Source organism: Martes martes (assembly GCF_963455335.1).
Source record: "Martes martes genome assembly, chromosome: 7".
NCBI classification, from domain to species: domain Eukaryota; kingdom Metazoa; phylum Chordata; class Mammalia; order Carnivora; family Mustelidae; genus Martes; species Martes martes.
Genome location: NC_137894.1, coordinates 144,010,502 through 144,037,736, shown reverse-complemented (window position 1 = coordinate 144,037,736; position 27,235 = coordinate 144,010,502). Strand labels below are relative to the sequence as shown.

General features: G+C 70.6%; 1 protein-coding gene across 2 annotated transcripts; it reads left to right on the top strand.

Moving 5' to 3' along the window:
• Positions 1 to 905: 905 nt before the first annotated feature.
• On the top strand, positions 906 to 25,676 carry JAG2 (jagged canonical Notch ligand 2; the record flags this gene model as incomplete). 2 transcript variants are annotated; one of them, XM_080809184.1, is made up of 26 exons in its annotated part: positions 906 to 971; positions 1,182 to 1,532; positions 8,695 to 8,752; positions 10,248 to 10,499; positions 10,602 to 10,662; positions 14,323 to 14,453; positions 14,549 to 14,668; positions 14,851 to 14,964; positions 15,125 to 15,238; positions 15,383 to 15,496; positions 15,579 to 15,625; positions 15,773 to 15,943; positions 16,747 to 16,897; positions 17,121 to 17,270; positions 17,348 to 17,461; positions 17,679 to 17,792; positions 17,868 to 17,981; positions 18,166 to 18,282; positions 18,564 to 18,591; positions 18,677 to 18,762; positions 19,186 to 19,299; positions 19,403 to 19,518; positions 19,903 to 20,151; positions 20,599 to 20,730; positions 21,758 to 21,914; positions 22,175 to 25,676. In XM_080809184.1, 26 exons carry the CDS (start codon positions 906 to 908, stop codon positions 22,660 to 22,662), a joined length of 3,729 nt encoding a protein of 1,242 aa, XP_080665310.1. In that variant the 3' UTR covers positions 22,663 to 25,676. The 2 variants fall into 2 exon arrangements, with proteins under 2 accessions (XP_080665310.1, XP_080665311.1); XM_080809185.1 differs by lacking the exon at positions 15,383 to 15,496.
• Positions 25,677 to 27,235: the final 1,559 nt, after the last annotated feature.

Genomic DNA, 27,235 nt, shown 5'->3' with positions numbered 1-27,235 from the left:
CAGCTCGCGCCGCGGAGCATCTGTTGCCGGGCGGCCCGACTCGCGGGCCCTGCGGCGGGCGGGCAGGGGTGTGGGCGCCGAGCAGCGCCCCCTGCGGCCGGCGCGGAGGCGGGGGGGCGGCGCGGGGGGGGCTTCCCCCGGGAGGGGTCCAGGCCGCGCCCACCCCGCGTCGGGGCACGGCCCTGATCTGTGCCGGAGGCGGCTTCTCCCCCGGGACGGCGGGGAGCGGCGGCGGCGGCGGCGGCGCACTGATGGGAGGGGACCTCGGCGGTGACCTCAGGGGCGCCCCACCCCCGGCCGCCGACACCCGGCGGGGCGCGCGCGAGGGGAGGCCGCTCGGCCGCGCCGGCCCCCGCACGCTGGCCGGGGCGGGGGCGTGGCGGAACCCCCGCCGCCCGGGGCCCCGGCGGAGCGCGCGCCGGGTCCGGGCGCGGGCAGGAGCGCCCTCCGCCGCCTTTAAAGCCCGGCGCCCCCGGCCCGCGGCCCCACCCCGCGGCGCGGCCCCGCCCCCTCATGCATATGCAGGTACGCGGGTGACGAATGGGCGAGCGAGCTGTCAGTCTCGTCCCGAACTTGTTGGCTGCGGGCGCCGGGAGCGCGGGCGCGCAGAGCCGAGGCCGGGACCCGCCGCCGCCGCCGCCGCCGCCGCCGCCGCCGGTGCCGCCGCCGCCGCCGCGAGGGAGCGAGCCGGGCCGGAGAGCGGCCGCCTGCGCGCCCGAGCCGCCGCCGCCCCGCGCGCCCGCCGCCCAGGCCCGCGTCCAGGCCGGCGCCCGCATCGCCGCCCGACCCCGCCCGCCGCCGCCGCCGCCGCCTCTGCCGCCGCCGCCGCCGCCGCTGCCGCCGCTGCCGGCGCTCGGAGGGCGGGCGGGCGGGCGCTGGGGGAGCCGGCGCGGGCCGGGGCGGCGATGCGGGCGCGGGGCCGGGGGCGCCCGCCCCGGAGGCTGCTGCTGCTGCTGGCGCTCTGCGTGCAGGTGAGCGGGGGGCGCGGACGGGGCGCACCGGGCCGCCCCTCGGGGCCGGGCAGCGCCGCCGCGGGCGCCGCCGCTCGCGGCCCTCGAGGCTGCGCGCCGCGGCGGGGGCTCGGGCGGGTCCCCCCGCGCCCGCGCCCGCGCCCGCGCCCGCGCCCGGCCGCCCGACCCCGGCCCGCGCCTCCACGCGCTCTCGCTCTGCCTTATTTTTAGGCGGCGCGGCCCATGGGCTATTTCGAGCTGCAGCTGAGCGCGCTGCGGAACGCGAACGGGGAGCTGCTGAGCGGCGCCTGCTGTGACGGCGACGGCCGGACGGCGCGCGCGGGGGGCTGCGGCCACGACGAGTGCGACACGTACGTGCGCGTGTGCCTCAAGGAGTACCAGGCCAAGGTGACGCCCACGGGGCCCTGCAGCTACGGCCACGGCGCCACGCCCGTGCTGGGCGGCAACTCCTTCTACCTGCCGCCGGCGGGCGCCGCGGGGGACCGGGCGCGGGCGCGGGCCCGGGCCGGAGGCGACCAGGACCCCGGCCTCGTCGTCATCCCCTTCCAGTTCGCCTGGCCGGTACGTGCCCCCTCCCCTCCCCCGGCGCCCGCCGCCCCTCGGCACCTGCGGCGCGGCCCTGCGTGCCGACTGCGCGCACCCGGGCGGGGCGGGGCCGGCAGGGGGCGCCGCGCGGCGGGGCCGGCCCGGGGCGCGTGCTCCGCGGGGCTCGGTCCGCGCCTGGCCACGTGGGCGCGCGGGGGTCGCGGCAGGGGCGGGGCGGGGCGGCGGGGGGTGGCCGCGGCCCGCGTGCGCGGCGGCCTGCGGCGTGTGCCTGCGTCTCCTTGCGCGTGTCTGTCTTGGGGCGGGCGGGGGGGAGGCGAGGCGCGGCGCGGCGCCCCGGGCCCGGGCAGGCCGCGGAGGCATGTGCGCCGCGCGTGCTGGGGCTGGTCTGGGGCAGGCCCTGGCGGAGCCGCCCCGGGCCCGTGGCCAGCCTCCGCCCGCCCTGCCGTTTCCTGGATGCCCGAGGGTGGAGGTGGGGGGCAGCCCGGTCTGGCGCCCGGGGACCTGGGCCCCGAGGACCCAACGTGGGAGCGTTGGCGCAGCCCTTGCTGCTGGCCCGGGACCCTCCCTCCTCCTCCCCCCGCCGCACCCCGGGGAGGAGGTGGCCCTGGTGTGATCTTCTGTGGCATCATCCGTTCGTGGGCTTTTGGTTTTGTTTGTCCTTCTTTTGAGGTGGGGGCGGGGGGGTAGAGCACACCGGGCAGGCAGGAACCCTGGGCTTGGGCCTGCTGGGAGGGATGGGGCCCAGCCCTCTGGACTGCCCTGGGGCAGGCAGGGGATGTGCCCAAGCAGCTGGGTGGGCCTACCTCAACCCATGCCCGAGCTCGGCAGCTTTCTGAAGCGGAGCCTGCCCCTCCCCCCACTCGAGGTCCCTGCGGCGGTCCTGGGTGGGGCAGAAATGACAGACGACCCGGAGAGGTACCCCCGGATGCAGGAACTGGCCAGGGACAGCTACGGTGGGCTTGGGAGAAGATCTGTGAGCAGGGGGGGCTGGACTAGGGTGCTGCGGGGGTTGGCCGCCCGGCCTTCTGAGCGAGGACTTCTGGCTGGAGGGGCTGGTGAAGGGCACCAGGAATGTGTCCGCCTGGTACCCTGGGCCCAGGAGAGGCGGGGAGTTGAGCTGGCCAAGCTGGCCGGGGTGGGGCCGGGAGGACCCACCCCATGGAGGGCTGGGCCCCCTGCCCTGCCCTGGGCTCTGGGTCTTGTGCTGATGCTCTTTCCTAAGCTCAGACCAGGTGGTCTTGCGCGCTGCCCCACCCTTGCTCCTCTCGGCGCTCCGAGCTCTGGGAGGATGGCCAGGGCCCCCTCGAGACAGGGCAGCGCCCCTGCCTGTCTGACTGGCCTCTGGGGTCTCCCTTGACCTCCGGGCCTTGGGTGGGAAAGACGTCCCTGACGGAGGAGGCAGAGGCAGGCCTGGGAGGGCCCCAGGCCGTTACGATAAGCTCAGCCCCCTCGTCCTCACAGCGGGGCAGGCAGGTCTGAGCAGAGCCCGCAGCCTGTCATCCGCACTTGGGCCCGAGCCAGCGCACTCCAGAGCACTACCTGAGGATGAGTTTTCTGCTCGAGCTGGCACCGGCCGGGGTGGGGGCAGGGAGGCCTGGGAGGAATGCGGCGGGGCCAACGCATGCCCCTCACGGCTCTTGGCCCCATGGGCTGGCCTGGTTTGGAACGGGACAGGGCAGGCCCTCGCCTTCCCGGGAGCCCTGGAGTCGTCCTGCTCTTCTGGGCAGCCGCCCTTGGGACCTCTTCTTGTCCTGCCGTGAGCTGCTTCCCCAGGAGGGGGCTCGGGCTCCGGCGGCCAGGGCGGCGGGGCGGCTGCCTGTTTTGGGGGACAGCTTCTCTCTCTCTGCCGCCCGCCGGCAGTGCATCCCGGCTGCTGGGTGCCCGGCTGGCCTGTGATGCCAGCGTCCTGGTATTTCCGCTCCCCGCGGCCACGCGGCCTTGGTTTGCTGCAAGTCCAGCTCCGTCCCGTGAGCTGGGGCGCGTTGGAAACCGCGTTTGGCCTTCCTTGGGGAGGGTGGGGGTGGGGGGGCTCCGGCCAGGGAGCAGCTTGCACTCTGGGGCTCCTGGGAGTAGGTGGTGTGAGGAGGGCCTCGATAGTGGCCGGAGGGGGAAGGGGGGCACCGCGGGAGGGTGTGGGAAGTGGCCCCTCTTCCGCCCTGCCTGGGCCCCTGGCGGCAGGAGGCCGGGGAGCTAGTCTGGGCTCTGCTCCCCCGCACGCCCCTCGAGTTGCCGTTGGCCGGTCCTGAACCCTCCCGCGCCGTGAGCGGGTTGCACGGGCTGCGCTGTCTTCGGTGTTTCGTTTCGGGCTGGGGTCAGGCTCCGTGTCGGGAGAGGAGTGGGCCCCGGGTTTGGGGTGCGGAGAGGTCAGGGTAGAGCTCCTGCTCATCTCCTCCCCTGCCTCACAGATGCCCCGTGCCTCCCCCTGGCCCCCCAGGATTCAGTGACCCCCTCATTGGCCCAGGTGCCTAGCTGATAGTTGACGGGATGGAGACCCCGTCTGGTCGTGTGTGTGCACGTGCGTGTGTTCATGTGTGTGCATGCGTGTGCACGCCTCTGTGTGCGTGTGTCCGCGTGCGTGCTTTCTCTGGGTGTGGTAGGTAGCCGGTGGAGGTCTGGAGGGGCCTTGTGGGTGCTGAACTCAGAGGGGCTGGCTGACGGAGGGGTCCTGTAGCAGCCGGGGCCCCGTCCTGAGGGGGGGCCAGCGGGAGGTGCACCCTTTCCTCCCTGGGCCAGGCCGTGGTACCCGGGACCCCACCCCTAGGTGTCCATTGTCATGTGCACTGTGGGCCCTAGGGGAGGGCTGTGCGTGTGTGGACAGACCCCGACAGGGCCGCCAGCTGAGATCTCGGGCCACAGCAGGTTCTGGGGCCCCGCTTTTCTGTCTGTGAAATGGGGCCGTGAGAGGATCTCATGAAGGGAGCCGCGCCGCAGGGTGCAGGCTCGGGCTTGGGGGAGCCCGCAGGCTGACTGCCCGGCCTGCGGCATCTCCTCGCCCCCGGCGCCCCGTGGGAGGCCAGCGTCCCTGAGGGGCCGCAGCCTGCTCCGGGCTGTGTGTGGGGTCGTGGGCCAGTTAGGGAGGATGTGGTGGGTGCTGAGCATGGGGCCTGACTCTGTTGTGGCTGGAGGCCACGGGCGCTTGTCAGCTGCGGGTGTCCCCCCAAGATGGGCCGGGCTGGCGTCTGTGGCCGGGGGCGCCTGAGCTGCCCTTGGTGGTGTGAGACACCGTCCTGCCTGTGCTCCCCGCCCCTCCTGAGGAGCACAGGGCTGGGTGGGCCCCGGCCCCCACCCCAGCCCCGACCCCGGAGCACGCCGGGGCCCCCCACGTGTGTCCTTCCCGCACCGCGGGAGGGGCCGGGAGTCCTGGCTGGCCGAGGCTCAGCCGGCCTCACCCCGCTCTGCACCTTGTCGCCTGCTTGGAGTCAGGAGTCTTGTTTGTGGCTGTGGTGTGGGGACAGCGGGGCAGAACTGGGAGGGCGGCCCCAGCCAGGGGAGCGCTTGTCTGCGGACCGGAGGCCTTGTCCTTGGGCTTAGGGGTGGTCTGGGGATGCAGGCTGCAGTCGGCCGGCACTGCTGCAGGGTCTGTGGCGGGGGCATCGCGGGACGGACTGTGGTTTTCCGGGTCTCCGTCAGCTGTTCTGTGGTAACCCAGATGGGGTTGCCGGGGGGGCGGTCTGGCCCAATGAAGGGGCTCTCAGGGAGCCAGGCCGGGTGACAAGCATCTCTAATCTCCAGGTTGAGCTGGGGTCCCCATCCCCAGATCCCCGGGCGAGCACACTCCGGGTAAGGAAGGTATGTGTAGTATCAGCAGATCGTGGGCTTCGCTCGAGGGGTCCTACGAGGCCCAGTGACGAGGCGTGGGGAGACAAGACGTGGGGAGACCCTGGGCTGAGGGTGGACCACCCGGCAAGGCCCTGGCTGCTCTCTGGTGTGCAGTGTGGGTGTCTGGGTTCCTGTGTGGGGTGGACTTGTGATCCCTTCCTCCTCCTGAGCCTTGGGGAGAGGTGGCCCCCTCCCTCTCCCTGGGGACAATGGCGGCAGAGGCCCCGGCTTCTCCAAGGCTCAGGTTTCAGGAAATGTATCTGTGCTTAGAGCTCCTGGCGCCCGGCACGGCACCGCACTCTGCCCCGCGGGGGGCTGGGCTGCGGACGTGGGGTGCCATGGGACGAAACCAGGTTGGAGCCCGTGGACTCGGGCGGTGGCCCCGGGGGCTGTGCTGGGCCTCCTTGGCCCTGGGGCGTGCAGCGTAGGTTCCAGATCCGCCCGGGACCATTCGTGTGTCTTTGGGCTGCTGCGCCGTGTTCCTGTGTAGGATCAGACGAAGTGTGCGGACCTGGCCTGGGGGGTCTGGGCTGGGGAGAAGGTGGTCAGGTGGTCGGGCTGCGGGGTCCGCCCTTGAGGTGCGGGTGGGTCAGGACAGTCCTTCCGGAAGAGGCGTGGCCGGGCGTCCAGGGACTCGGGCCAGTTCGCCAGGTGGGCCGCTCAGCATCGGGCAGGCGGGCGGCCCAGCGGAGGCGGGGGACTGGGGCTCCTCCGTGCGCGTGCTGGGGAGGTCCTCAGCCGTCCCCGCCCGGCTCTCCTTGCCTCTGCCCCAGCCCTGGAGCCTCAGGGCACCCAGGAGGCCTCCAGCCCAGGCCCATTGCCTCTCCAGCCCTCTGGGAACTTGGGGTTGACAAAAGCCTGTCCTGGCCAGCGGTCGCAAGTCGGGAGGCACGGGGACGAGAGCTCGCTGTTCGGTTGGGGACACTGAGTCTTGGGGGCTGGCCTGTAGGAGGGGAGGAGGCCCGGCGCGGGGGGAGGTGCACCTGCCGGCTCAGGTTCTCTCTGGGTGGCTCCCTGCGCTGCGAGTGCGGGGAGCCCAGCTGGCGGGCGCTGGGCCCTTTCGGGTGGGCGGGTGGGGGCACGGGTAACTGGACCCCGGGGCGCGGATAGAGGCGGTGGTAACCCTACCTGAGTGGCTGGCGAGGCGCTCCCTGCTCGCCCTGCTTGAGCCCAGGTGCTTGTCTTGCTGGCGCCCTCCACGCCCGCCCTCGCGGCCCACTCTGCACAGGGGCCAGTCTCAGGCCTCCCGGACCCGCCAGCAGCCCCTGCTCAGCTCTGCCTTGGCGACCACGCGCCGTCCGAGCCCGCTCCTTCTGTCCTCGTGCCACGCTCCTCCAGCCCCGCGGGCCTGCGGTGCTGTTTCGAGTGCTTTCCCCATCTCAAGGCCTCCCTCTCCAAGGCCCGGCCCCACCCCTGTTTAGAGCAGCCCCGCCCCCCCCAGGTCCCCGCTGACCCATCTGCTAGTGGCAGAGCCACGCCTGGTGCTTGCTCCACGAGTGAGTGGACGGAGTGGGGCCTGGGAAGGAGCTGGGCGGGCCTTCCAGCTGTCAGCAGGACTAGGAATGGCCAGGGGAAGGCTGGCCTGAGAGTAGCATTCTTGGCAGACGGAGGGAGCCGTGTGTGCAAAGGCCCTGGGACAGGGTGGGCAGGCTGAGATGCGGGCACAGCAGGGGCTGGGGGGCTGCAAGGAGGGTGGGAGCCATGGGGAGCCCCGAGGGGGTTCTGAACCTTGGGGAAAACACAGAGCCCTGGGGGATGTCGGGGCTCCTGTGGGCAGGGGTGTGGAGGCCCCACTGGCTATAGGGAGCTGGCCAGGTGGTGGCCGTGGGGAGTGCATTTATGGGAGACTCAAGAAGGGGGACTGAGAGCCTGGAGACAGCCCGACATGGCAGGGAGTGTTCTAGAAGGGTTCCTGTCTGTGCTCGGGGGTGGGCATGAGGTCCTGTGGGTCTTCCTGGGGCGTCTGAGGGGCTGTGCTCAGGGCAGGGTCAGGAGGGTGCATAAGGCACACAGCCCTGTGGGTGGGCCAGTGTGTCCTGGCGCTGTCTCGCCGCAGCAACAGTCGCAGGCTTGCGGAGGGGTCAAGGAGAGGGTCCCTAAGGTAGGGCCGTGCTTGAGGCCCTGGAGGTGGTGGGAGTGGGGCCGGGGTCCAGGGAGGCCGCGGCCTGTCTGTGGCAGCTGTGTGCCAAGGGCGGGACCCAAAGGCTGGGGTGCGCGCGCTCGGGGGATAGCCCTCGGTGCTTGGCTGTGAAGGGTGTTCTCCCCGGCACGGCCATTCTGCAGGTCCAGGAGACGGGGGTGCCGAGGGCGGGGGTGAGGCTGGCCTCGCCGGTGCGGTCCCCCCTTTTGGGGGGAGGCCAGCCAGCCTGGGACCACAGAGGTGGCCCTGTGCCGTGGGCCCCCAAACCAGGGCATCAGGGCCGGAGGGAGGGGTGGCCAGCATGCTCACGGCTGGGCTGAAGTGCGGAGCGGCTCGCGTCGGGGAGCCCCGGGAGGTCCTGGCCAGGCGAGCTGGGCCTCCCCTCCTGCTGGAGCTTGTGGCCCGGGGTGACAAGGGTGGGGCCGCTTGCTGGCTCTGGTTACTCTGTGGGGCGGGTGGGTTCTGAGGTTGCTGGGTGACACTAGCCCGCCACATCATCCTGGGAGGAGGGAGTGTGGGGGGCAGCCATGGGCAGTCCCTGGGCCTCGGTTTCCCCATCTGTGCAGCCAGGGCCCCTCCCTGCTCCTTCTGTCCTTAGGAGGAGGCGGGCTTGTGGCCTGTGTGTGTTGCACTGGGCACCTGCTCTAGCCTGGGGGCTTTGCGGGGGCTGTGCCTTCCGTCCTCCATCCCCAGGGCCTGGTGGGGGGAAGCTGGGGTGGTGACAGGCCGTTGGTCCTCTTGGGCCTCTGCTAGCAGTAGGACCTCATGTGTGACAGGCCCCAGTGAGGGGCCTGGGGGCGTTCCCCCCAGATGTGGGGGGTGACCCAGGGGACCCTGGTGTGGGGCCACTCACTTGGGCTGTGCCAGGCCTCAGCCCACCGCTCTGCCCGGGTCCCTCTCCCTTTTCTCATGCCGATCAAGCCGGTCCAGCCGGCTGGGTGTGGGCCGCTGGGATCGCAGGAGCTCAAGTCCCCAGAGCCTTCATGACCTGGAGGCACAGCCTTCCTCCTCTGGGTCATTTTGGGGTTTCTTGGGCTAGAGCACGAGGCTGCTGCTCCAGGCAGAGGGGTGAGGTGGTGGTGGGTGCAGAGGACGGACCCCCACTAAGCCAGGGACAGGCTTGGGGGCACAGGGGAGGGGCGGTGGCCAAGGCTGGGATGCGGTAGGGTGGGGGGCAGGGGGGCGGCTGGTTCCTCACTGCCCGTTCCGTGTGTGCAGCGCTCCTTCACCCTCATTGTGGAGGCCTGGGACTGGGACAACGACACCACCCCAGATGGTGAGTTTGCTGGGAGCTGGGTGGCTGGGGCGGGTGGCTGCCTGTGGGGTGCCCCCCAGGGCACAGGGAGGCTGAGCCCCATTAGCCAGAGAGATGCCTGTGGCCAGATTCCTGGTCCTTTGCCTGCTGGAAACAAGGGCCCCGGTCCAGGAAGGCTGCCCCACCCCCAAGGATCTAGTGCGCTGTTTCCCTTTGCCCTGGCTGCTAGGAAGCTCTGCCGTGTGTGACCTGCGGAGCTGTGCATGTGTCCTCCCCCTGTCTTGGTTTCAGTCGTGCCGTTCTCCTGATGAGCATGTTCTCCTGAGGCCGCGTCAGGCACGTGGTGGCCTGAGCGCCCCCGAGAGGCTCGCTCTGCCTCCGTGGCCCCTTCTCTGCCTGCCTGTCCTGGATGGGGCTTGAGGGCCCCTCCCTGAGGCTCACGTGCTAGCTGGCCAGCCCGCGCACGGAGTCTTTGGGCCCTGCGGTGACAAGGCAGGGGCTGTGTCCGTGGACAAAGCAGGAGGGGCAGGGCAGCGAGCCGTGTGTGCGAGCAGCATGGGCTCATGCGGTGAGGGAGCGGTGAGGTTAGTGAGGCCAGGTCAGGGGGTGGAGGCCGTGTGGGCCCCCGTGAGGACGCTGGCTTTTCCCTGGATGCTGGAGGGCTCGGGCTGCTGCACGCAGGATGCGCTGGAGGCCGGGGATGGAGGCTGGTGCGGACGCGGCTGTGAATCCCGCAGGTGGTGGGGTGCTGGGCCCAGGGGCAGCCTCGGGGGGAATGGGCCTCTGGCCACGGCGGAGTCCACGTGGAGGCACAGGGCTTGCTGCTGGGCTAGACCTTGGTTGGGGGGTGCTGGCAGCACAGAGGGGCCCCTGTGGGGGTGGCTGCTCCGTGGTCGAGGGCGGTGTCACCAGGGTGCCGAGGCAGGCTGAGCCCCGGGCCCCGCCGATGAGGATGCTGGGGTCTGGAGGGGCCGAGCTGGGGGCAGTGCTCAGAGGGGACCAGGCGGGTACAGGGACAGGCTGGCGGGGCACTTTGGGCAGACGGGCTCTGGGGGAGGGGAGAGGGTATGAGGCCGTGTCTGGAGAGGCCGGAGTGGGCGATGTCCCCAGCTTAGAGCTGCGGAGGCTGATACGCCCGGCGTCCCCGGGCCGTGGAGCGGGGAACGGCGCAGACGGGTACGGGGCTGGGGGCAGGGTTTCGCGAGCCACTGTGCCCAGGGTGGTCAACCTGCCCGCTCGGCCCCCCGGGCCCGGTGGGGTCCTCTGCCGCGAGGCCGCGCTGCTCGAGCTCCGGGCCCACGCGCGTCTCAGGACGAGAGAAGGCTCGTCCCGGGCCGGGGAGCCGCGCTCGCTGCTGGGGGCGACCCTGCGGACAGAGGGAGAGGGAGGGCAGCCTCACGGAGCTGCGGCCCCGGCCCCCCGCCCCATCCCCCGGCGGCCCGGCCAGTGTCCCCGCTGCCCCCCCGGCTCCCCGGGCAGGCGGCCTCGGCCCGGCTGACTCTGCCGCCCCCCCAAGAGGAGCTGCTGATCGAGCGGGTGTCGCACGCGGGCATGATCAACCCCGAGGACCGCTGGAAGAGCCTGCACTTCAGCGGCCACGTGGCCCACCTGGAGCTGCGCATCCGCGTGCGCTGCGACGAGAACTACTACGGCACCACGTGCAACAAGTTCTGCCGGCCGCGCAACGACTTCTTCGGCCACTACACCTGCGACCAGTACGGCAACAAGGCCTGCATGGACGGCTGGATGGGCAAGGAGTGCAGAGAGGGTGAGCGGCCGGGCCGGGGCGCGAGGGGGCGCGAGGGGGCGCGAGGGGGGCTGGCGCACCGGCCCCCGGGGCTCCGCGGCCTCACGCGCGTCTCTGTTCCAGCCGTGTGCAAGCAAGGCTGCGACCTGCTCCACGGGGGCTGCGCCGTGCCCGGCGAGTGCAGGTGAGTGGCCCTCCTGCCCTCGGGGGGCCCCCCAGCCGGCTCCCCCGCACACCCCCGCACGCACCCTGGGCCCCATGGCTGAGTGGGACGGCTGTGCAGGGCGCTTCTGCGGGACAGCGGGCCGGGGAGGTGGCCGGGGCGATCCCACCTAACTCTGGGGCCAGGAGCTGGCCAAGGACTGGTGCCCAGAGCGCAGGAGGCACCAAGGGCATGGGTGGGCATGGAGAGAGGCTGAGTGTGGGAGTGGGACATGGGAAAGAAGAGGGGCGCTGGGGGGGCTGGGGTGGGGCGAGGCTGGATAGAAGGACCAGGGCAGCTGCTGTGTGGGAAGAGCCAAGTGGGAGGCCGCTGCAGGGCTGGGAGGTGGCGGGCGAGGACCAGCAGGAGACAGGGGGTGGGTGGGCCCCACAGGCATCCTGGAGTGGATTTTTTTAAGGTTTTATTTATTTATTTGACAGACAGAAATCACAAGTAGGCAGAGAGGCAGGCGGAGAAGGGGGGAGGCAGGCTCCCTGCCCAGCAGAGAGCCCGACGTGGGGCTCGATCCCAGGACCCTGGGATCATGACCCGAGCTGAAGGCAGAGGCTTAACCCACTGAGCCACCCAGGTGCCCCCTGGAGTGGGCTTGAAGAAGGGCTGGGAAGGAGAGCTGGGGCAGGAAGGACCCCACGTCTGCTGCTGGACCCCTGAAGAGCAGAGCTCTGGCCTCGGGCAGAGCAGGCAGGGCAGAGGAAGGGAGGTGATATGGGGGAGGGGGTCACTGACGTCTCTTCGGTTCTGGGAGAAACAAAGAAGAGGATTGGTGTGACCCAAAGCACATGGCCGGGTCGGGGGTCGTAGGGTCACCAGGAGAGGACATGGGACAGGACGGGGGTTGTGGGGTCACTGGGAGATGACACGGGATGGGCCGGGGGTCGTAGGGTCACGGGGAGAGGACACAGGATGGGCCAGGGGTCGCACGGTCATGGGGGGAGGATAGGGACCAGCTGGGGGTCATAAGGACACCAGGAGAGGACACAGGATAGGTTGGGGGTCGTGGGGTCATGGGGAGAGGACAGGGACTGGCTGGGGGTCATAGGGACACTGGGAGAGGACACAGGATGAGCCGGGAGTCATGGTGTCACCGGGAGAGGACACGGGACGGGCAGGGGGTCGTGGGGATCCAGGAATGAGGAAGCTGGACTGGGTGCTGGTCAGGGCCCCCGGACAGGGAGAGCTCTGGATGGCTCCTGTAGGCAGGGAACCACTGCAGACCTAGAGCAGGGCCTGGGTGGGGGGCGCTGGGGGCACGGGAGCTGCAGGTGAGCTTGTTGCCCGTGTCGGGGACAGGGGAGCAGGGCAGCTGGAGGTGCTGGGCGGCGTGGAAGCCAGGGTGGGCTCCAGGGATGCACAAGGATGGCCTGGGGGCCGGGGCTCCGGGTGGAGGCTCTCCCCGAGTCCTTCGGAGCGGCTGCAACCTGTCGCCGGGCTGGGGGGGTGCAAAAGAAGCGCTGCCCCAGCAGCGGGCTCGTGGGCCCCGGAACCTCACCCTGGGGGGCGGGTTGCTGTCCTGAGTGTCTCCCGGCAAGGACAGTGAGCCCAAGTAACTTGTCCGGGGGCAGCCCGTGCTGGTTTGGGAGCTGGCCAGCTCAGGAGACAGGAAGGGAGGGGTGGGGACCCCTCTGCGTGTCCTGTGGTGGCTCTGGCCCGGGAGGTGGCACGAGGAGCCGCCCGGCCAGCCCCGGGGCAGGGAGGCAGAGGCAGGCTTCCCCTGCGAGGGCAGAGGTTGGAAGAGGGGAGGGGATCCCCGACTCGTCCTTCGTACGCATCTCAGACACGTTGAGTGGGCCTCTGGGTGGTGCAGGCAGCACAGCCGGGGTAAGGGGGCCCCTGGTGGGTGGGAGCCTGGCCCAGGGCTGCTTCTCGTCTTGGGGGGCACGCACACCCAGGCGTCAATCCTGGTTGGCACAGGAGGGTACCAGACTGGCTGGCTGCCTGGGACAGAGCCGTACCTTGCAGCCTCGCTCTCTGATTTGTGTCACGGGCATGAGCCTGGGGACTCTGGGCAGCTGGGGCCACGGGGTCAGGACCCCGGGCAGTGAGCACTGCGGGGCTGGGTCCCCGGCGGCGCACTGTGGCCGGCTGCCCCAGTGCCCGCACCACCCTCATGCCGGGCCTAAGCAGCCAGGGCGGGAGGGAGGCGGGAGGGAGGCGGGAGGGAGGCGGGAGGGAGGCGGCTCGCCTGGCTCCCCTTCCCCTGCTGCTGGGGCCCCAGGAGCCATAGGTGTGCCCCGCCCACTCGGTGGGGGAGGCCCAGCTGCCGCCGGTGGCTCAGGGCTCAGGTTTCAGGACCGGACACCCCCACCGGATGCCGCTGCGGAGATAGGCCTGCCTTCCTGCCGCCTCCTCCCTGGGCTTCTGGAGCGGCCAGAGAAGCTGGGGGGGGCGGCTGGTGCGGGCTGCCCCACCCAGGGCTGAGAGCACATCCTCAGGGCCCGCCGGGGCCTGGGTGCTGCGCTTGGCCTCATGGCGTCCTGGTGGGTGACCCAGCCGTGGGCTCCTCACACCACCTGGAGGGCGGGTTCCCTGGGGGATGTGCAGCTCCTGTGCTCGCGGGCCCTCCAGGCACGTCTGGGCGGGAGACTGGAGCCCCGTGTTCCAGTCTGGGCTTCCCTGTGGCCTGCTGCCCAGCCTGGCAGCAGCCCTTGGCCGTGGGGCTCGGGGCAGCCCAGGAAGGGGCTGTTGGCTCCCTGCTCACAGAAGGACGCTCGCGCGGCAGGTGGCGGCACGGAAGGGACTTTGCGAGAGGGGAGTTGTTTTCCTCAGCACCTTCTGGTTCTAGGAAGGGGGTCCCCAGGGGCCCTGTCCCTGTCCCCGGAGGGCAGCCTCCTGGTCCCCGGGGATTCTGCTGCAGGACGAGGGACAGCAGTGCCCCCGAGTCAGGCTGAGCTCTGGGCCCTTGGAAAGCCTGCCCCACTGGGAGTGGGACCTGCATGAGTGGCCTGGGTGCCCTTTGTGCCCCAGCCGACTGTCTCGCCTCTTGAAGGACTTCCCAGAGAGAGGCTTGGCCCATCTCTGGAGGCAGGGCCAGGCCTTGGGGTCGTGGCTTTGGAGCCAAGAAGCCTCTCTAGGCCATTTGCCAGGGACGGGTGGCTCTTCCTGGGTCAGGAGCGGCCCCATGTGGGGCACTTGCTATGGGCCTCCGTGTCCCCATCTGTGAGGTGGCGCCCTGATAGGGCTCCGTGGGGAGAGAGTTCCTATCCTTGAGTTCCAGGTGAGGTCGCACACGGTGCCGGAGGTCTCAGAGCGGGGGCTGAGCCCGGAGCCCTCTCCAGGCGTGACCCAGCCAGTGGCACCTGGCGAGCTGGAGCTGGCACGCCCGTTCCTGGGGTCCCGGCAGGGCCTGCCTTTCTCGGCGCTCGCTCTTGGGGCCCTGCTCCAGGGTGAGGCCCAAAATAGCTCAGGGAGGAGTGGCTGGGCAGCTGCGACCGGCCATCCGAGGCCAGCGGCCGGGAAGTGCCCGTGAGGGTGCCGTCACCCCCGCCTGGCCCGGGGCCGGCTCCGCTTCAAAGGCTGGGGCCGCCAGCCCTGGGGGTGGCCCGTGAGACTCTGCGCCCGCGTCCGGAGCCAGCCTGGAGCCTCCCCGGCCGCCGCGGGCCTCACACTCCCGGCCTCCTGCAGGTGCAGCTACGGCTGGCAGGGGCGGTTCTGTGACGAGTGTGTCCCGTACCCCGGCTGTGTGCACGGCAGCTGCGTGGACCCCTGGCAGTGCAACTGTGAGACCAACTGGGGCGGCCTGCTCTGTAACAAAGGTAGCGGCGGCCGGCCGAGCCGGAGCACGGCGCCCCGTGGGGAAGGCGGGCGGTGGGGGGCGGGCGGGCCTCTGAAGACCCTGCCTCGCCCCCAGACCTCAACTACTGTGGCAGCCACCACCCTTGTGTCAACGGGGGTACGTGCATCAACGCCGAGCCTGACCAGTACCACTGCGCCTGCCCCGACGGCTACTCGGGCAAGAACTGCGAGCGGGGTACGTCGGCCGCCGGCCGCTGGCTTTGGGCTGGTGGCTGGCCGGCCTGGCGGGGGGCCCCGTGCCTCTGGCCTCTTGGTGTGGGAGGCCCTCCCTGACCCCCACCCTGGGGCCTCGGGGAAGGTGGGGAGCCGGGGCTGCCACACACCCAACCCCCACCCCCGCCTCTGGTTCCCACGCAGCTGAGCACGCCTGCGTCTCCAACCCATGTGCTAACGGGGGCTCTTGTCACGAGGCGCCCTCCGGGTTCGAGTGCCGCTGCCCGTCAGGCTGGAGCGGGCCCACCTGTGCGCTCGGTGAGTGCTCCCTCGCACGAGATGGGGGGCTCCGGACTGGCCTCTGGGAGCCGGGATGGGGCAGGGTGGTTGACGCCTGGTAGCCAGGGGAGGAGGGACAGGCCCGCAGCCGCCTTCCCCGCGGCCCAGCCCCCACGCCTCTCCCTCTGTCCCTGCACAGACATCGACGAGTGCGCCTCCAACCCCTGCGCGGCGGGAGGCACCTGCGTGGACCAGGTGGACGGCTTCGAGTGCGTCTGCCCCGAGCAGTGGGTGGGGGCCACCTGCCAGCTGGGTAAGGGTCCCGCGGGGCTGGCGCGTGCATGGCCTGTGTGCTGCGGGCATGTGGCGGCTGCTGCTGGTGCTGCTGGGGCTGCGGGCGCCAGGTGTGCGAGCAGGGGGCGCTGAGCCCCATCGCTCCCCCTTGTCTCCTCCGCAGACGCCAATGAATGTGAAGGGAAGCCGTGCCTTAATGCTTTTTCTTGCAAAAACCTGATTGGTGGCTATTACTGTGATTGCATTCCGGGCTGGAAGGGCGTCAACTGCCATATCAGTCAGTATGGGGGGGGCCCGGCGGCAGGGGGTGGGGCTGGGCGGCGCAAGGACCCCTTTGTGACCCCGCCCCTTGTCCCCAGACATCAACGACTGTCGGGGGCAGTGTCAGCATGGTGGCACCTGCAAGGTAAGACGCAGTCCCCCTGCTCTGCCCGCGTGGGGGAGGGCCACGGGGCGGGGGCTGCCCCTGGGGTGGGAGGGGTGGCCTCTGGACGCTCACCCCCCTTCTCCCCGCCCCCTTCCCCATCCCCTGCCTTTCCTCCCCCTGCGCCAGGACCTGACCACCGGCTACCAGTGTGTGTGCCCGCGGGGCTTCGCCGGCCGGCACTGCGAGGTGCGGCTGAACGCATGTGCCAGCGACCCCTGTCATGGAGGCCTCTGCGAGGACCTGGTGGACGGCTTCCGCTGCCACTGCCCCAAGGGCACCTCCGGGCCACTGTGCGAGGTGAGGCTCAGGCTGCTGCCCCAGGAGCTGCAGGGCACACTGTCATCCCCAGGCCACCCCAGTGAGTGGGACAGCCTGCAGTTGGGGTTGGCCATACAGAGCATCCTGGGCTCCCTTCTGGATGGAGACCTGGCCTCAGAGCCCCGGGTGGGCGGGGGCAGGGGAAGGGTCACAAGGTCCCTCTTGTCATGACAAGTGCCTCCTGATGGGGTGGGCTGGCTGCCCAGGGGGCCGGAACGGCTTTGATGCACTAGAGTGCGTCCAAGAGGGGCCCTGGGGTGGGACAGGGTGCCTGAGGGGGTGTGTGTCCCTCCTCCTTGGCGCCTCACAGCCCCACCTTTCTCTGACCTGCCCCGGCCTCGGGGGGTACAGGACACCAGGGGCAGGGCTCCTGACCAACAGGCTTCCTGGGGCCCTTGGTAGAAGTTCCTCCCCTAGCCGCGGAGCCGGTTGGTGACACTTTTGGGAAAGCCCCTCAGGCTGGGCCCAGGGCGGCTGTGCTGGTTGGGGAGGGGGTAAGGAGCCGGCCTTCCCGCCAGCAGGAGGGCGAAGGCCGGATGCCGCCTGGTGAGCCAGAGGAAGCAGGGCCAGCGCGGCAGAGGGGGGTGGGAGGGGCCTGGTGACCTGCAGGTGTTTCCGTCCAGCTGATGGGCCTGGACAGCCTCGGATGGGCGGTCCCGCAGGCTCTGGCGGCAGAGGCCTGGGTGTGCAGGCGGCGCGGGGGCCCTGGGCCTCCGGGGGTCCTCGCAGGGGCCGCAGGCGAGGCGGGGGGCTGGGCCCTCACGGACGCCCCCGCCCCACAGGTAGACGCGGACTTGTGCGAGCCCAGCCCCTGCCAGAACGGGGCCCGCTGCTACAGCCTGGAGGGCGACTACTACTGCGCGTGCCCCGACGACATGGGCGGCAAGAACTGCTCGGTGCCCAGGGAGCCGTGCCCGGGCGGGGCCTGCAGAGGTGGGCGGGGCCCGCGGCGGTGGGCGGGGACAGCAGAGGCGGGCGGGGCCCGCGGCGGTGGGCGGGGCCCGCGGGCGGGGCGGGGCCTGCGGGGCGGGGCGGGCCGCAGCCGGGGGCCGGGGCCGTGGGCGGGGGCGCGCCCGCAGTCGGAGCCTGCGGTTGGGGTGGGGTCGGGGCAGGTGCGGGGCGACCCGGGCGCCCTGACCGCGCCCCGTGTGCGCAGTGATTGACGGCTGCGGGCCGGAGGCGGGGCCCGGGGCGGCCGGCCTGGCCCCCGGCGTGTGCGGCCCGCACGGGCGCTGCGTGAGCCTGCCCGGGGGCAACTTCTCCTGCGCGTGCGACAGCGGCTTCACGGGCGCCTACTGCCATGAGAGTGAGTGGCCGCGGGCCGGGCCGGGTCGGGGCCGGGGCGCGGGCCCGGGACCCCCTGCTCACCCCGCCTCCCCGCAGACATCGACGACTGCCTGGGGCAGCCGTGCCGCAACGGGGGCACGTGCATCGACGAGGTGGACGCCTTCCGCTGCTTCTGCCCCAGCGGCTGGGAGGGCGAGCTCTGCGACACCAGTGAGTGGGCCTGCGCCGCCCCGTGGGTCCCGTGCCCCGTGGGTCCCGTGCCCCGTGGGTCCCGGCTCTGGGTAGTTGGCGCCGAAAGGGACCTGGCAGGGGGTGTGGGGTGGCCCTGCAGGTGTCTCCGGCCCCGCCCTACTTGCTCTCCCCTGCCCCCCCAAAGCCCCTACCTCGAGCGCCGGCGACCCCCGCTGACCGGCGTCCTCGCCCCCAGATCCCAACGACTGCCTTCCCGATCCCTGCCACAGCCGCGGCCGCTGCTACGACCTGGTCAACGACTTCTACTGCGCGTGCGACGACGGCTGGAAGGGCAAGACCTGCCACTCGCGTGAGTGTCCCTGGGCCCTGGCGCACCGGGCGCCGCCGCCGCGGGCACGGGTACTGAGCAGCCATGTGCCCACAGGCGAGTTCCAGTGCGACGCGTACACCTGCAGCAACGGCGGCACGTGCTACGACAGCGGGGACACCTTCCGCTGCGCCTGTCCCCCGGGCTGGAAGGGCAGCACTTGCAACGTCGGTGGGTGAACGGGCGGGGGAGGCGGGTCGGGCGCCACACTCCCCCCACCCCGCGCCCCACGACCGCCCGGCCGGCCTCCCGCCCCTGGTCCCGTCTGCCGTGGCACCTCGGGATCTGCAACAGAGGCCCCACGCAGGCCCGCGGGCAGACGACAAGGCCCTCTCCTCCCCTCTCCCCTTCACAGCCCAGAATAGCAGCTGCCTGCCCAACCCCTGCGTGAACGGGGGCACGTGCGTGGGCAGCGGGGACTCGTTCTCCTGCATCTGCCGGGACGGCTGGGAGGGCCGCACCTGCACGCACAGTGAGCTTGTGGGTGGGGGACTGCAGAGGGAGGCCCTGGGGGGTGGGAGACAGCCCAGGGGGCGGGAGCCCGGGCCTCACGACCCGGCCCCCTAGACCTGCTCCCCGCACCTGTCTGCCAAAGCAACACGTCCTCCTGGAGCTAGCTGCCCCGGGCCCCACCACCCTCAGCCTCCCCGCCCGGCGTCAGTGGGCTGGCACAGACGGTGCGCCCAGGCCCGGCCCTGGGTGTGTGGGGCCGGTGGAGGTGTTGCCGACCTTCCTCTCTCTTCTCGCGCACAGATACGAACGACTGCAACCCCCTGCCTTGGTGAGTGGCAGCCCCGGAGGCCGGCTGACCCCGGGGAGCTCGGCCTTCGGGGGGGCCTCCCTGAGACCTGCTCTCTGCCCCGCAGCTACAACGGCGGCGTCTGCGTCGACGGCATCAACTGGTTTCGCTGCGAGTGTGCCCCTGGCTTCGCGGGTCCTGACTGCCGCATCAGTGAGGGGCCCCGGGGGCCTGGGCGGGGAGGGGGGTGCCGTGGGTCCCGACTGCCGCATCAGTGAGGGGGCCCGGGGGGTCCTGGGGTGGGAGGGGGGTGCCGCGGGGCCCAGCCCACCCGTGTGTCCGGGCCTTGCCAGCAGTTCCCTCTGCTCAGCTGGGGTGGCCCTGTGACAGCAGCGGTCCCCAGGGTCTCCTGGCACGCCCCGTGCCAGAGGCGTGTGGAGGAGGACGGGGACAGGTGCTCATCAACGCCCTTGACCAGTGGCAGAGCCCCCGAGGGACATACTGGTCAAGACCGGGGCCAGCAGGGTCTCCACCGCTTTGCACGGGCCTCCTGTCCTGGCCCGAGCGTCCTCCTGGGCCCCGCGTGTGGGCACCGGCCCCCCCCACGGCCTCCTGAGCCAGCCACTTCTTCCGCAGACATCGACGAGTGCCAGTCCTCGCCTTGCGCCTACGGGGCCACGTGCGTGGACGAGATCGACGGCTATCACTGCAGCTGCCCGCCAGGCAGGGCCGGCCCCCGGTGCCAGGATGGTAGGCGGGGGCACCGGCCCCAGGGGGACCGTGCTGCCAGGGGCGTGGGGAGGACCTGGCCTCTGGGCCGGCCTGCAGACGCCCCCGCTCCCTCTCCCCACAGTGATTGGATTTGGGAGGCCCTGCTGGTCGCAGGGGGTGCCCTTCGCGCACGGGAGCTCCTGGGTGGAGGATTGTAACGGCTGCCGCTGTGTGGATGGCCGCCGGGACTGCAGCAAGGTACGGGGAGCGCCCCCCTGGCCTGGGAGCCCCGGGGGCTGCCGCTGGGGGGCTGCCGGGAGCCGCGTCCACCCCTCTGCTGGGCCTGCTGGGAGGAGTGCCCCGGAGCCGGCCCTTCCTCTCGTGCAGCTGGGGCGACGGCTCCTGCTGAGGCTCCCAAAGCTGCCCGCGGGGCTCTGCCTGCTCTGCTCCTTCTTGGGGCGACCCCGCTCCAGGGCTGGCCCGTGCTTATTCTGAGTGCATCCTGGGAGGCCGTGGTGGGGCAGGGCGCTCTGGGCCTTGCTGACCGCGGCCGTGTCTTTCTCTCCTGCACGGCACCCGTGTGTGTCCGTGGGTCTTCGTCTGCGTGCGCCCGCGTCTGTCCCGTGTGCGTGCCTGACCCAGGTGTGGTGTGGGCGCAGGCCTTGCCTGCTGGCTGGCCGGCCCGACACCTTGAGCGCCCAGTGCCCACCGGGACAGCGGTGCCGAGAGAAGGCCCCAGGCCAGTGCCTGCAGCCGCCGTGTGCAGCCTGGGGGGAGTGTGGCACTGAGGAGCCCCTGCTGCCCAGCACCCTGTGCCTGCCGCACTCCAGCCACCTGGACAACAACTGTGCCCGCCTCACGCTGCACTTCAACCGCGACCAAGTGCCCCAGGTGAGTGGTCTGGGAGGGCGGGCACACCGACCGGCTGCAGCTCCGCCAGCCTTTCTCAGAGGGCCCGAGGGGCCGTGCAGGGAGTCGGGCCCTGTGGGGTCCGGAGGAGGGAGGGGGAGCCCCGTGTGCACTCGGGGTCTGGGGAGGAGGGCTGAGGACCAGCGAGGACCCCTCCCACCTTGGGCCTGCACGTAGCTCCCCACTCTGGCAGGGAAGGAGGACGGGGCCGTGGGGCACCGCCAGGCCTCGCCCACCCTGACTCGGGCTGGCGGTCTGCTTGCTGGGCGGGCTAGGAAGTCAGCTCCCTCCTGGACCCCCGATCCCTGGCCTCCTCCTCATGGGCCCTAAGTTGTGACCTGCCACGTGCCTGTGGGACCAGCAGCAGGATGGGCCGCCTCGGGTCCGTGCCCCCAGGACCCCACTCACGTGCTGCTTGTCCCCGCCCAGGGCACCACCGTGGGCGCTATCTGCTCTGGGATCCGCGCCCTGCCAGCCACAAGGGCAGTGGCCCGGGACCGCCTGCTCGTGCTGCTCTGTGACCGGCCGTCCTCGGGGGCCAGCACGGTGGAGGTGGCTGTGGTGAGTCCTGGGCGAACGGCTCGTCACTTCTGCCCGCGTCCCTTTTCCAGAGTCCTGTTCTGTCTCTGTTCTTGGGAGGTGCTGGGGACAAAGGCCCAGGCCAGGCTTGTCCCTAGGTGGTCCGAGGCGAAGGGTGACCCATGGGCCCAGGACTTTGTTCCCGTGTGCCTGTACCTTGGGGGTCCGGGACACTCTGTGCCCTCACTGGGGGCTGGTGGGGCCGGGCTGGGTCAGGTCACCTGTCCCGTCTGTCATGATGAAGGACAGGTCCGGGGCAGCAGGCGGAGAGCAGGGAAAGCTGATCCGCAGGTGACGGGTGTGGGGGAAGGCACCGGGAGGGGAGGTCCTCGGAGGCCGGGCTCAGCGGCACGAACCGGTGCCAGGAGCCGCCCAGGGCCGGCTCGCAGGCCGGGGATTTCGGAGGCGATGTCGGTCGAGTGGTGACTGAGACACGGGACTTGGCTCCCGTCCTGTCCACGGTCTGAGGCCGTGGAGGCCAGCGCTCTGGACGGGGGTCTCTGGAGCTGTGGGAGGCCCCCCAGGGTCTGTGGTTGAGGCTCCGTGGCAGCACGGAGAAGGACCACGGTCCGGGGTCCAGAGTGGACGGGAGGAGGGCGTGGCGGGGGGAGACGGGAGAAGAGGCTCCTCAGGGCGCCGGCCGCTTGCCGCCGTTGGCTTGTTGGGCCACGGAGGCAGAGGCGGGCACCGGGGCCGGGGTGTGTGGACAGAACCCTGGAGCCCTCGGGCGCGGCCAGTGGGGCTGGTCGCCTGCCTGGGAAGGACAGCTATGCGTGTCCCGGGTGCAGGTGGTCCGGAGGAAGGGTGGGCGAGGCCGTGTGGTTGGGGCCGTGCCTGCTGCAGGCCTGTCCTCTGGCCGGTCCCCCCACAAGAAGCCCCGGGGCCCCCAGCCACCTGCACCGCTCTTGGCAGCCGCCAGCGTTGGCATTCCCCGGCCTGGGCACGGGGCGGGCAGGCTGTGCTGGCGCCTGTGGCGAGCGGGGCCTCTCTGTGGTGTCTTCCCCCGTAGTCCTTCAGCCCCGCGAGGGACCTGCCCGACAGCAGCCTGGTCCAGAGTGCCGCGCACGCCATCGTGGCAGCCATCACCCAGCGCGGCAACAGCTCGCTGTTCTTGGCGGTCACCGAGGTCAAAGTGGAGACGGTCGTCGTGGGCGGCTCTTCCGTGGGTGAGCGAGGGGGCCTGGGTCTAGTGGGACTCATTCCCGCACACGTGGCTCAGGCTCAGAGGGACGGGGCCAGGCTGAGTGCAGGTGCCAGGGGCTGCCAGTTCCTGGGCCCTGCCCCTCCCGGGGGCTGCCCCCTGCACCTGCTGTCCCAGCCCCTCCCCTGGGTCCCTCCCCCTCAGGCAGGAGCCAAAGGACGGGCATCCCAGGCCTGGGCGTGTGCCCGGTCCCCGCACCCGGCCGACCTGTCCGTGGCCCCCCAGGCCTGCTGGTGCCGGTGCTGTGCGGTGTGTTCAGCGTGCTGTGCCTGGCGTGTGTGGTCATCTGCGTGTGGTGGACCCGCAAACGCAGGAAAGAGCGGGAGAGGAGCCGGCTGCCGCGGGAAGAGAGCGCCAACAACCAGTGGGCCCCCCTCAACCCCATCCGCAACCCCATCGAGCGGCTGGGCGGTGGCGGCCTGTGTGGGGGCCACAAAGACGTGCTTTATCCGTGCAAGAACGTCACGCCCCCGCCGCGCAGGGCGGGTGAAGCGCTGCCCGGGCCCGCGGGCCGCGGGGACGGCGGGGAGGAGGACGAGGAGCCCGGGCGCGGCGAGGGCGACTGCCTGGAGGCCGAGAAGTTCCTCTCGCACAAATTCACCAAAGACCCCAGCTGCTCTCCCGCGAGGCCGGCCTGCTGGGCCTCAGGCCCCAAAGTGGACAACCGAGCGGTCAGGGCCGTCAGTGACTCGCACCGCGCCGGCAAGGAGTAGGGCGGCCCGCGGCGGGTCCGGGGCGCAGGACCACCCGCAGCCGTAGGAGGCCGAGGCCGTGTGCATAGTTTCTTTATTTTGTGTAAAAAAACACCAAAAACCAAAAACAAATGTTTATTTTCTACGTTTCTTTAACCTTGTATAAATTATTCGATGACTGTCGGGCGGAGAACAATGGAGTATTCTCGGATACTTGCTATTTTTGTAACGTTTCTGTGTGTCGCACGCGCTGTGTGGCAGGAGAGAGCAGAGGGAGTCTGTGTCCCCACCGGGTCGTCTGTCACCCGCGGTGGTGCACTGTTTACAGAATCTTCCTTCTTAGTCCTCATTTGGTGTTCTCGGTGACTCCAGGCCAAAGAGCCAGTGGGACCCTTGGCTGTTGGCGTGGCCCGTGGTGTTGTTGGGACCCGTGGCTGTCAGTGTGGCCCGTGGCACGGGTGGGACCCGTGGCTGATGGAGTGGCCTGTGGTCGTTGGCGTGGCCCGTGGCATTGGTGGGATCGGTGGCTGTCAGTGTGGTCCGTGGCGTTTGGTGGGACAACCCAAGGCTACTGGTGTGGCCCGTGGTGTTGGTGGGACCGGTGGTTGACAGTGTGGCCTGTGGTCGTCGATGTGGCCCGAGGCTGTCGGTGGGACCTGCGGTGTGTGGCACGGCCAGTGGCTGTCGGCGGCACCTGCGGTGGTCAGCGGGGCCTGAGGTCCTCGCAGGGGCCCACGGGCAGACGCCGGCCGGCTCGCTGGCCGGCCCCTGCCGCCCGCCGTCCTGGCCCGCTCCCGCCTGGGGCGCCCGCCGTAGAGATCTTTCAACTGTGTTTCCGGAAGTGCCCTTCCCGACTGCTCTGTTCTCCCCGGGACGGGGGCAGAATCGAAGCTCGCGACAAGTGCCTTCACACAGACCCTCCCCTCGCAACTGTCAGCGTCCGTGGGCTCCAGGCCGCTGCCCACCTGCCGGCCCCGACCCCCTCCTCGCGAAAGTGCGTTTTTGTAAATATGTACATATTAAATGAATCACTCTGTATATTTGATTTAATAACTTAAACGTTTGGCCTTCCTTGTTCTCTTTGGTGCTGGTCCTCGTCTGGAGGTGGGCAGGGTGGAGAGCCGGGTCGCGCGTCGGGCCACGTGGCCGTGGCGGCCACAGGTGGGGAGATGGTCCCCCCGGGTGCCTGAGGACGTGAACGCATCGCTGTCCTGTGTGGTTGTCACGGGCTTGGGGGAAGCTTTCCGGGAAGCCGGGGGGAGGAGGTGCTCTGCGGTCCCAATAAAACTGCTAAAAAGGAAAAAGCTTTATAAAACCATATGAAGTTGCTTATGCATTAAAAGCTCTTGAAGTTTTAGGAAATTCCCAAGTCAAGCCTTGAGAGAATGAAAACACGAGGCTGGCGGCCGCCGTCGGTGTGGGTCGGTGTGGCTGGCCGGCGGCGTGGCAGCGGGCCGCGGGAGACTGACCCGGATGCCGCCGCGCACCGAGCTCGCGCTGTTTGCTGTCCCTCGAGGGAGCGGGCGGGCACTAAACCGAGGGGCAGAGCCAAGACCGGTGTTGGTCAGCAGCGGAAGGACACGACTGCGGACGGCCCGGGAGTGGGCTGTGAGGGGCCGTGTGTTTCCTGCGGCGCGGGGACGGGTCCCACAGCCGTCCGGTCACCGGTTCCCCGGGGGCCACGTGAGGAGCGGTCTCCGGAAGGCCCGCCCAGTTGGCCCGTCCGCCCCTATGCCGCGTGCGAGGCCAGGTCTGCAGGAGACCCTGCCCTCCGGAGGGGACAGGGTCGTGGCAAGCCTCATCCCACTTACCTCCAGGGGCCCGTCCTGCGTGGATCAGGTGGGATGAGCCGGTGGGACGTCTGCCTCTGAGAAGGCTTGGCTTTGGCCCGACCCCTCCAGACACGGAACTCAGGCCCCTCGGTGCCTGGTCGAAGTCAGCGTGAGTGGCTTTTGTCCTAGATCTCTAAATGTGTCAGAAGTCACAGTTCAAGGTCAGGGAGCGGGCCCCACGGCGCAAACCACACCCGGGTGCCCGGCACTGCCAGCAGAGCCGTTGGAAGTAGCCCGCCTGGCGCGTCAGGTGCAGCCAGGGGTCGGCCCAGGCAGGGGTCACAGGTGCTCCCAGGGTTGAAAAAGGAACAAAGCTTGGCCTGGGCCTGCGGGCGGAGTGTTGAAGGGAAGCAGCCAGCATCGCCGTGTGTGCCGGCAGGGCCAGGAGTGGGCCACCCTCCACCGAGGCGCTGGGTCCCAACACCACCCCGTGGCCTCAGATGGCTCCTGGCGGGAGCTGGGGCGCATCCACAGCCAGCCGCCCCGTGAGCGGTGCCTTCCCCAGCCCCGATGGGCCGTGCTTCGCTGCGGGCAGAGCCTGCCGCCGGCCCCCCCCAGCCGGCACTGTGCCAGCGATCTCCACGCGCTAGAGACGGTTGGGCTGTGGCCGCTGGACCTGTCCCTGCCCTGCCTGCTGTCCGCGCAGGACCATGGGCACCTGTGCCAAGACTGGAGCCTGGGCCGGGACCTAGCCCCCCGCCTCAGCTCCTAGCTGGCTGCTGCCGGCCCGGCCCCTGACGCACAGAGCCCTCCGCACCAGCCTCTGAGGGGCCGGCGGCCAGGGAAGCAGGCACCGGTGCGGAAGTTTGGAAACCCCACAGGACGCACGCGGACTGACGGCGCCGGCTGTCCCCGGGCCACCTGGCCTCACAAGCAGGCCTGGGCCCCTCCCCCGACGGGTCAGCGGGCGCTGGGGCGGACTGGACCTCCCCGTCTCCCACGGGTGCGCACGCCAGCTGGGCCACCCTTCAGCCTGGTGGTGGGACCCCGGCCGCGGCGCCTCTGGGATCGGGGTGGGTGCCCACTTCCCGTCTCCTTCTACCCTTTGGCTGTTCTTGGCGGTGGCCAGCTCCGGGGCATCCCTGCCCCCGGTCCCCGGGCTCCACTGCTCTAGAGGCCACGGCCGGGAGGGCCAAGCCTCCCTGCTGGTATTTGAGCTTAGGGGCCAGACTCCTTGGAACCCAGGGAAACAGATACTCTCTCAGCATTAAAAAAAAAGAAAAAAAAAAACCAAAACACCGAGGAGATCTGGAACAGAGCACGCGGACTTCCAGAAATGACGCCGTCCCCGACGAAGATGCAGACGGCCGCCCTGAGCCCTGCAGCGGACAGAGCTCGTGAACCAGAACACAGGCCCAGGACCCGGGATGTGGTCCGGAGAGACCGACGGTGGGAAGAGGGTCAGCTGCGGGGCCAGGAGGCAGAAGGCCGGGCGGGCTGTTCTGAGCCTGCTTAGAGCCCAGTCGGAGGAGATGGGGACGCGGGAGACCCCCCAGAACCTTGAGGGTCGGGCTTGACCTGGGACCTCGGGGGCTCACGGGACGCTGCGGGCCCAGGGGAGGCGGCTGTCACAGGAGTGAGTGGTCACGCAGACACATCTGTGTCCATGGGCGTGCACCAGCCCTCCTGAGCGCCCCCCCACCCCAGGTCCTCTACTTCCTTCCCCACTAGGCCTGGCTGGGTGACCTGGTGCCCAGCAGGGCTCCGCACCTCTCTCCAGGCCTGGTCTTGGTGTGGCCGGAAACGTGGCCAAGAATGTGGCCCGCACCCGCCCTGCGGACCCCAGAGCCACGTCTACACCCAGGGCGCCACGTAACCCTGGCAGCCCCACTCTCTGCTTAGAGCCACCGAACTGAGGCCAAGACCCTAAGGCTCCCTGTCTTGTCCCGGCCAGTACCTTGTGCTCTCCTGGGGGCGGGTGCTCAGCCCCCAGAGGGGTAGCCGCTGTGTTAGGAGGTGTGCAGAGAGGAAACGCGCTCCCAGATCCCCCAGCCGCTGGCAACAGCAGTTACGCGGCCTGAGGTAGGCGCCCAGCGCTGGGACTCCTCCGGCTCAGCAGGGAGCAGCCGCGGGCACTGTCAGCCGTCCTGCCGCTGAGGCCCAGCCGCTTGGAAGGAGGCAGAGTGCAGGACCAGTGGGGCCCTCCTGGCCACCAGGTCGCCTGCACCACTGCCTTCCCATGAGCCTGTAAGTTCTGCTCCTCCCGGCGGCTGGTCTCTCCCTCCCGGCTGCCGGGTCTGGGACAGCCAGGCAGAGACGCATGAGGCTTTGCCCGAGAGCTCGACTGGGGAAGGCTGCCACCGTCTCTGGGGGGGCCGGTCACGGAGGAGAGGTCTGGGCCTTCCCAGACCTGGTGGACAGTGGACTTTGGGGCACAAGGCTCAGAGGCATGGGCACGGGGGACATGACCACCCCCCCGAGCTGACAACCCGGCCAGGCCCTTTGGACTTGGTCCCAGCCAGGGGCAGGGGAAGCTGCACGGGCCCAGCAGAGTCTTGTATCCCCTCGTTTGTGCCTAGGTTCCAGACGCTGTGCAGTGCAGAGGAAATGGTGATGGGACTCAGGCGGCATCTGGAGGGCGATGGGCTTCAGGTGTGCACTGGGGGGCGGGGTCGGTGTGAGGGCCCAGGTGGTGCCTGGCCAGGCTGTGCTGGGAGAGACGTGCAGGCTGGGGCGGCCCCAGGTGGCAGGCTCTCTCTCGGAGAGCAGGGGACCCAGAGAGCCCCACTGCTCCCACCGGCTGAAGGGTGGCCTGTCCACCG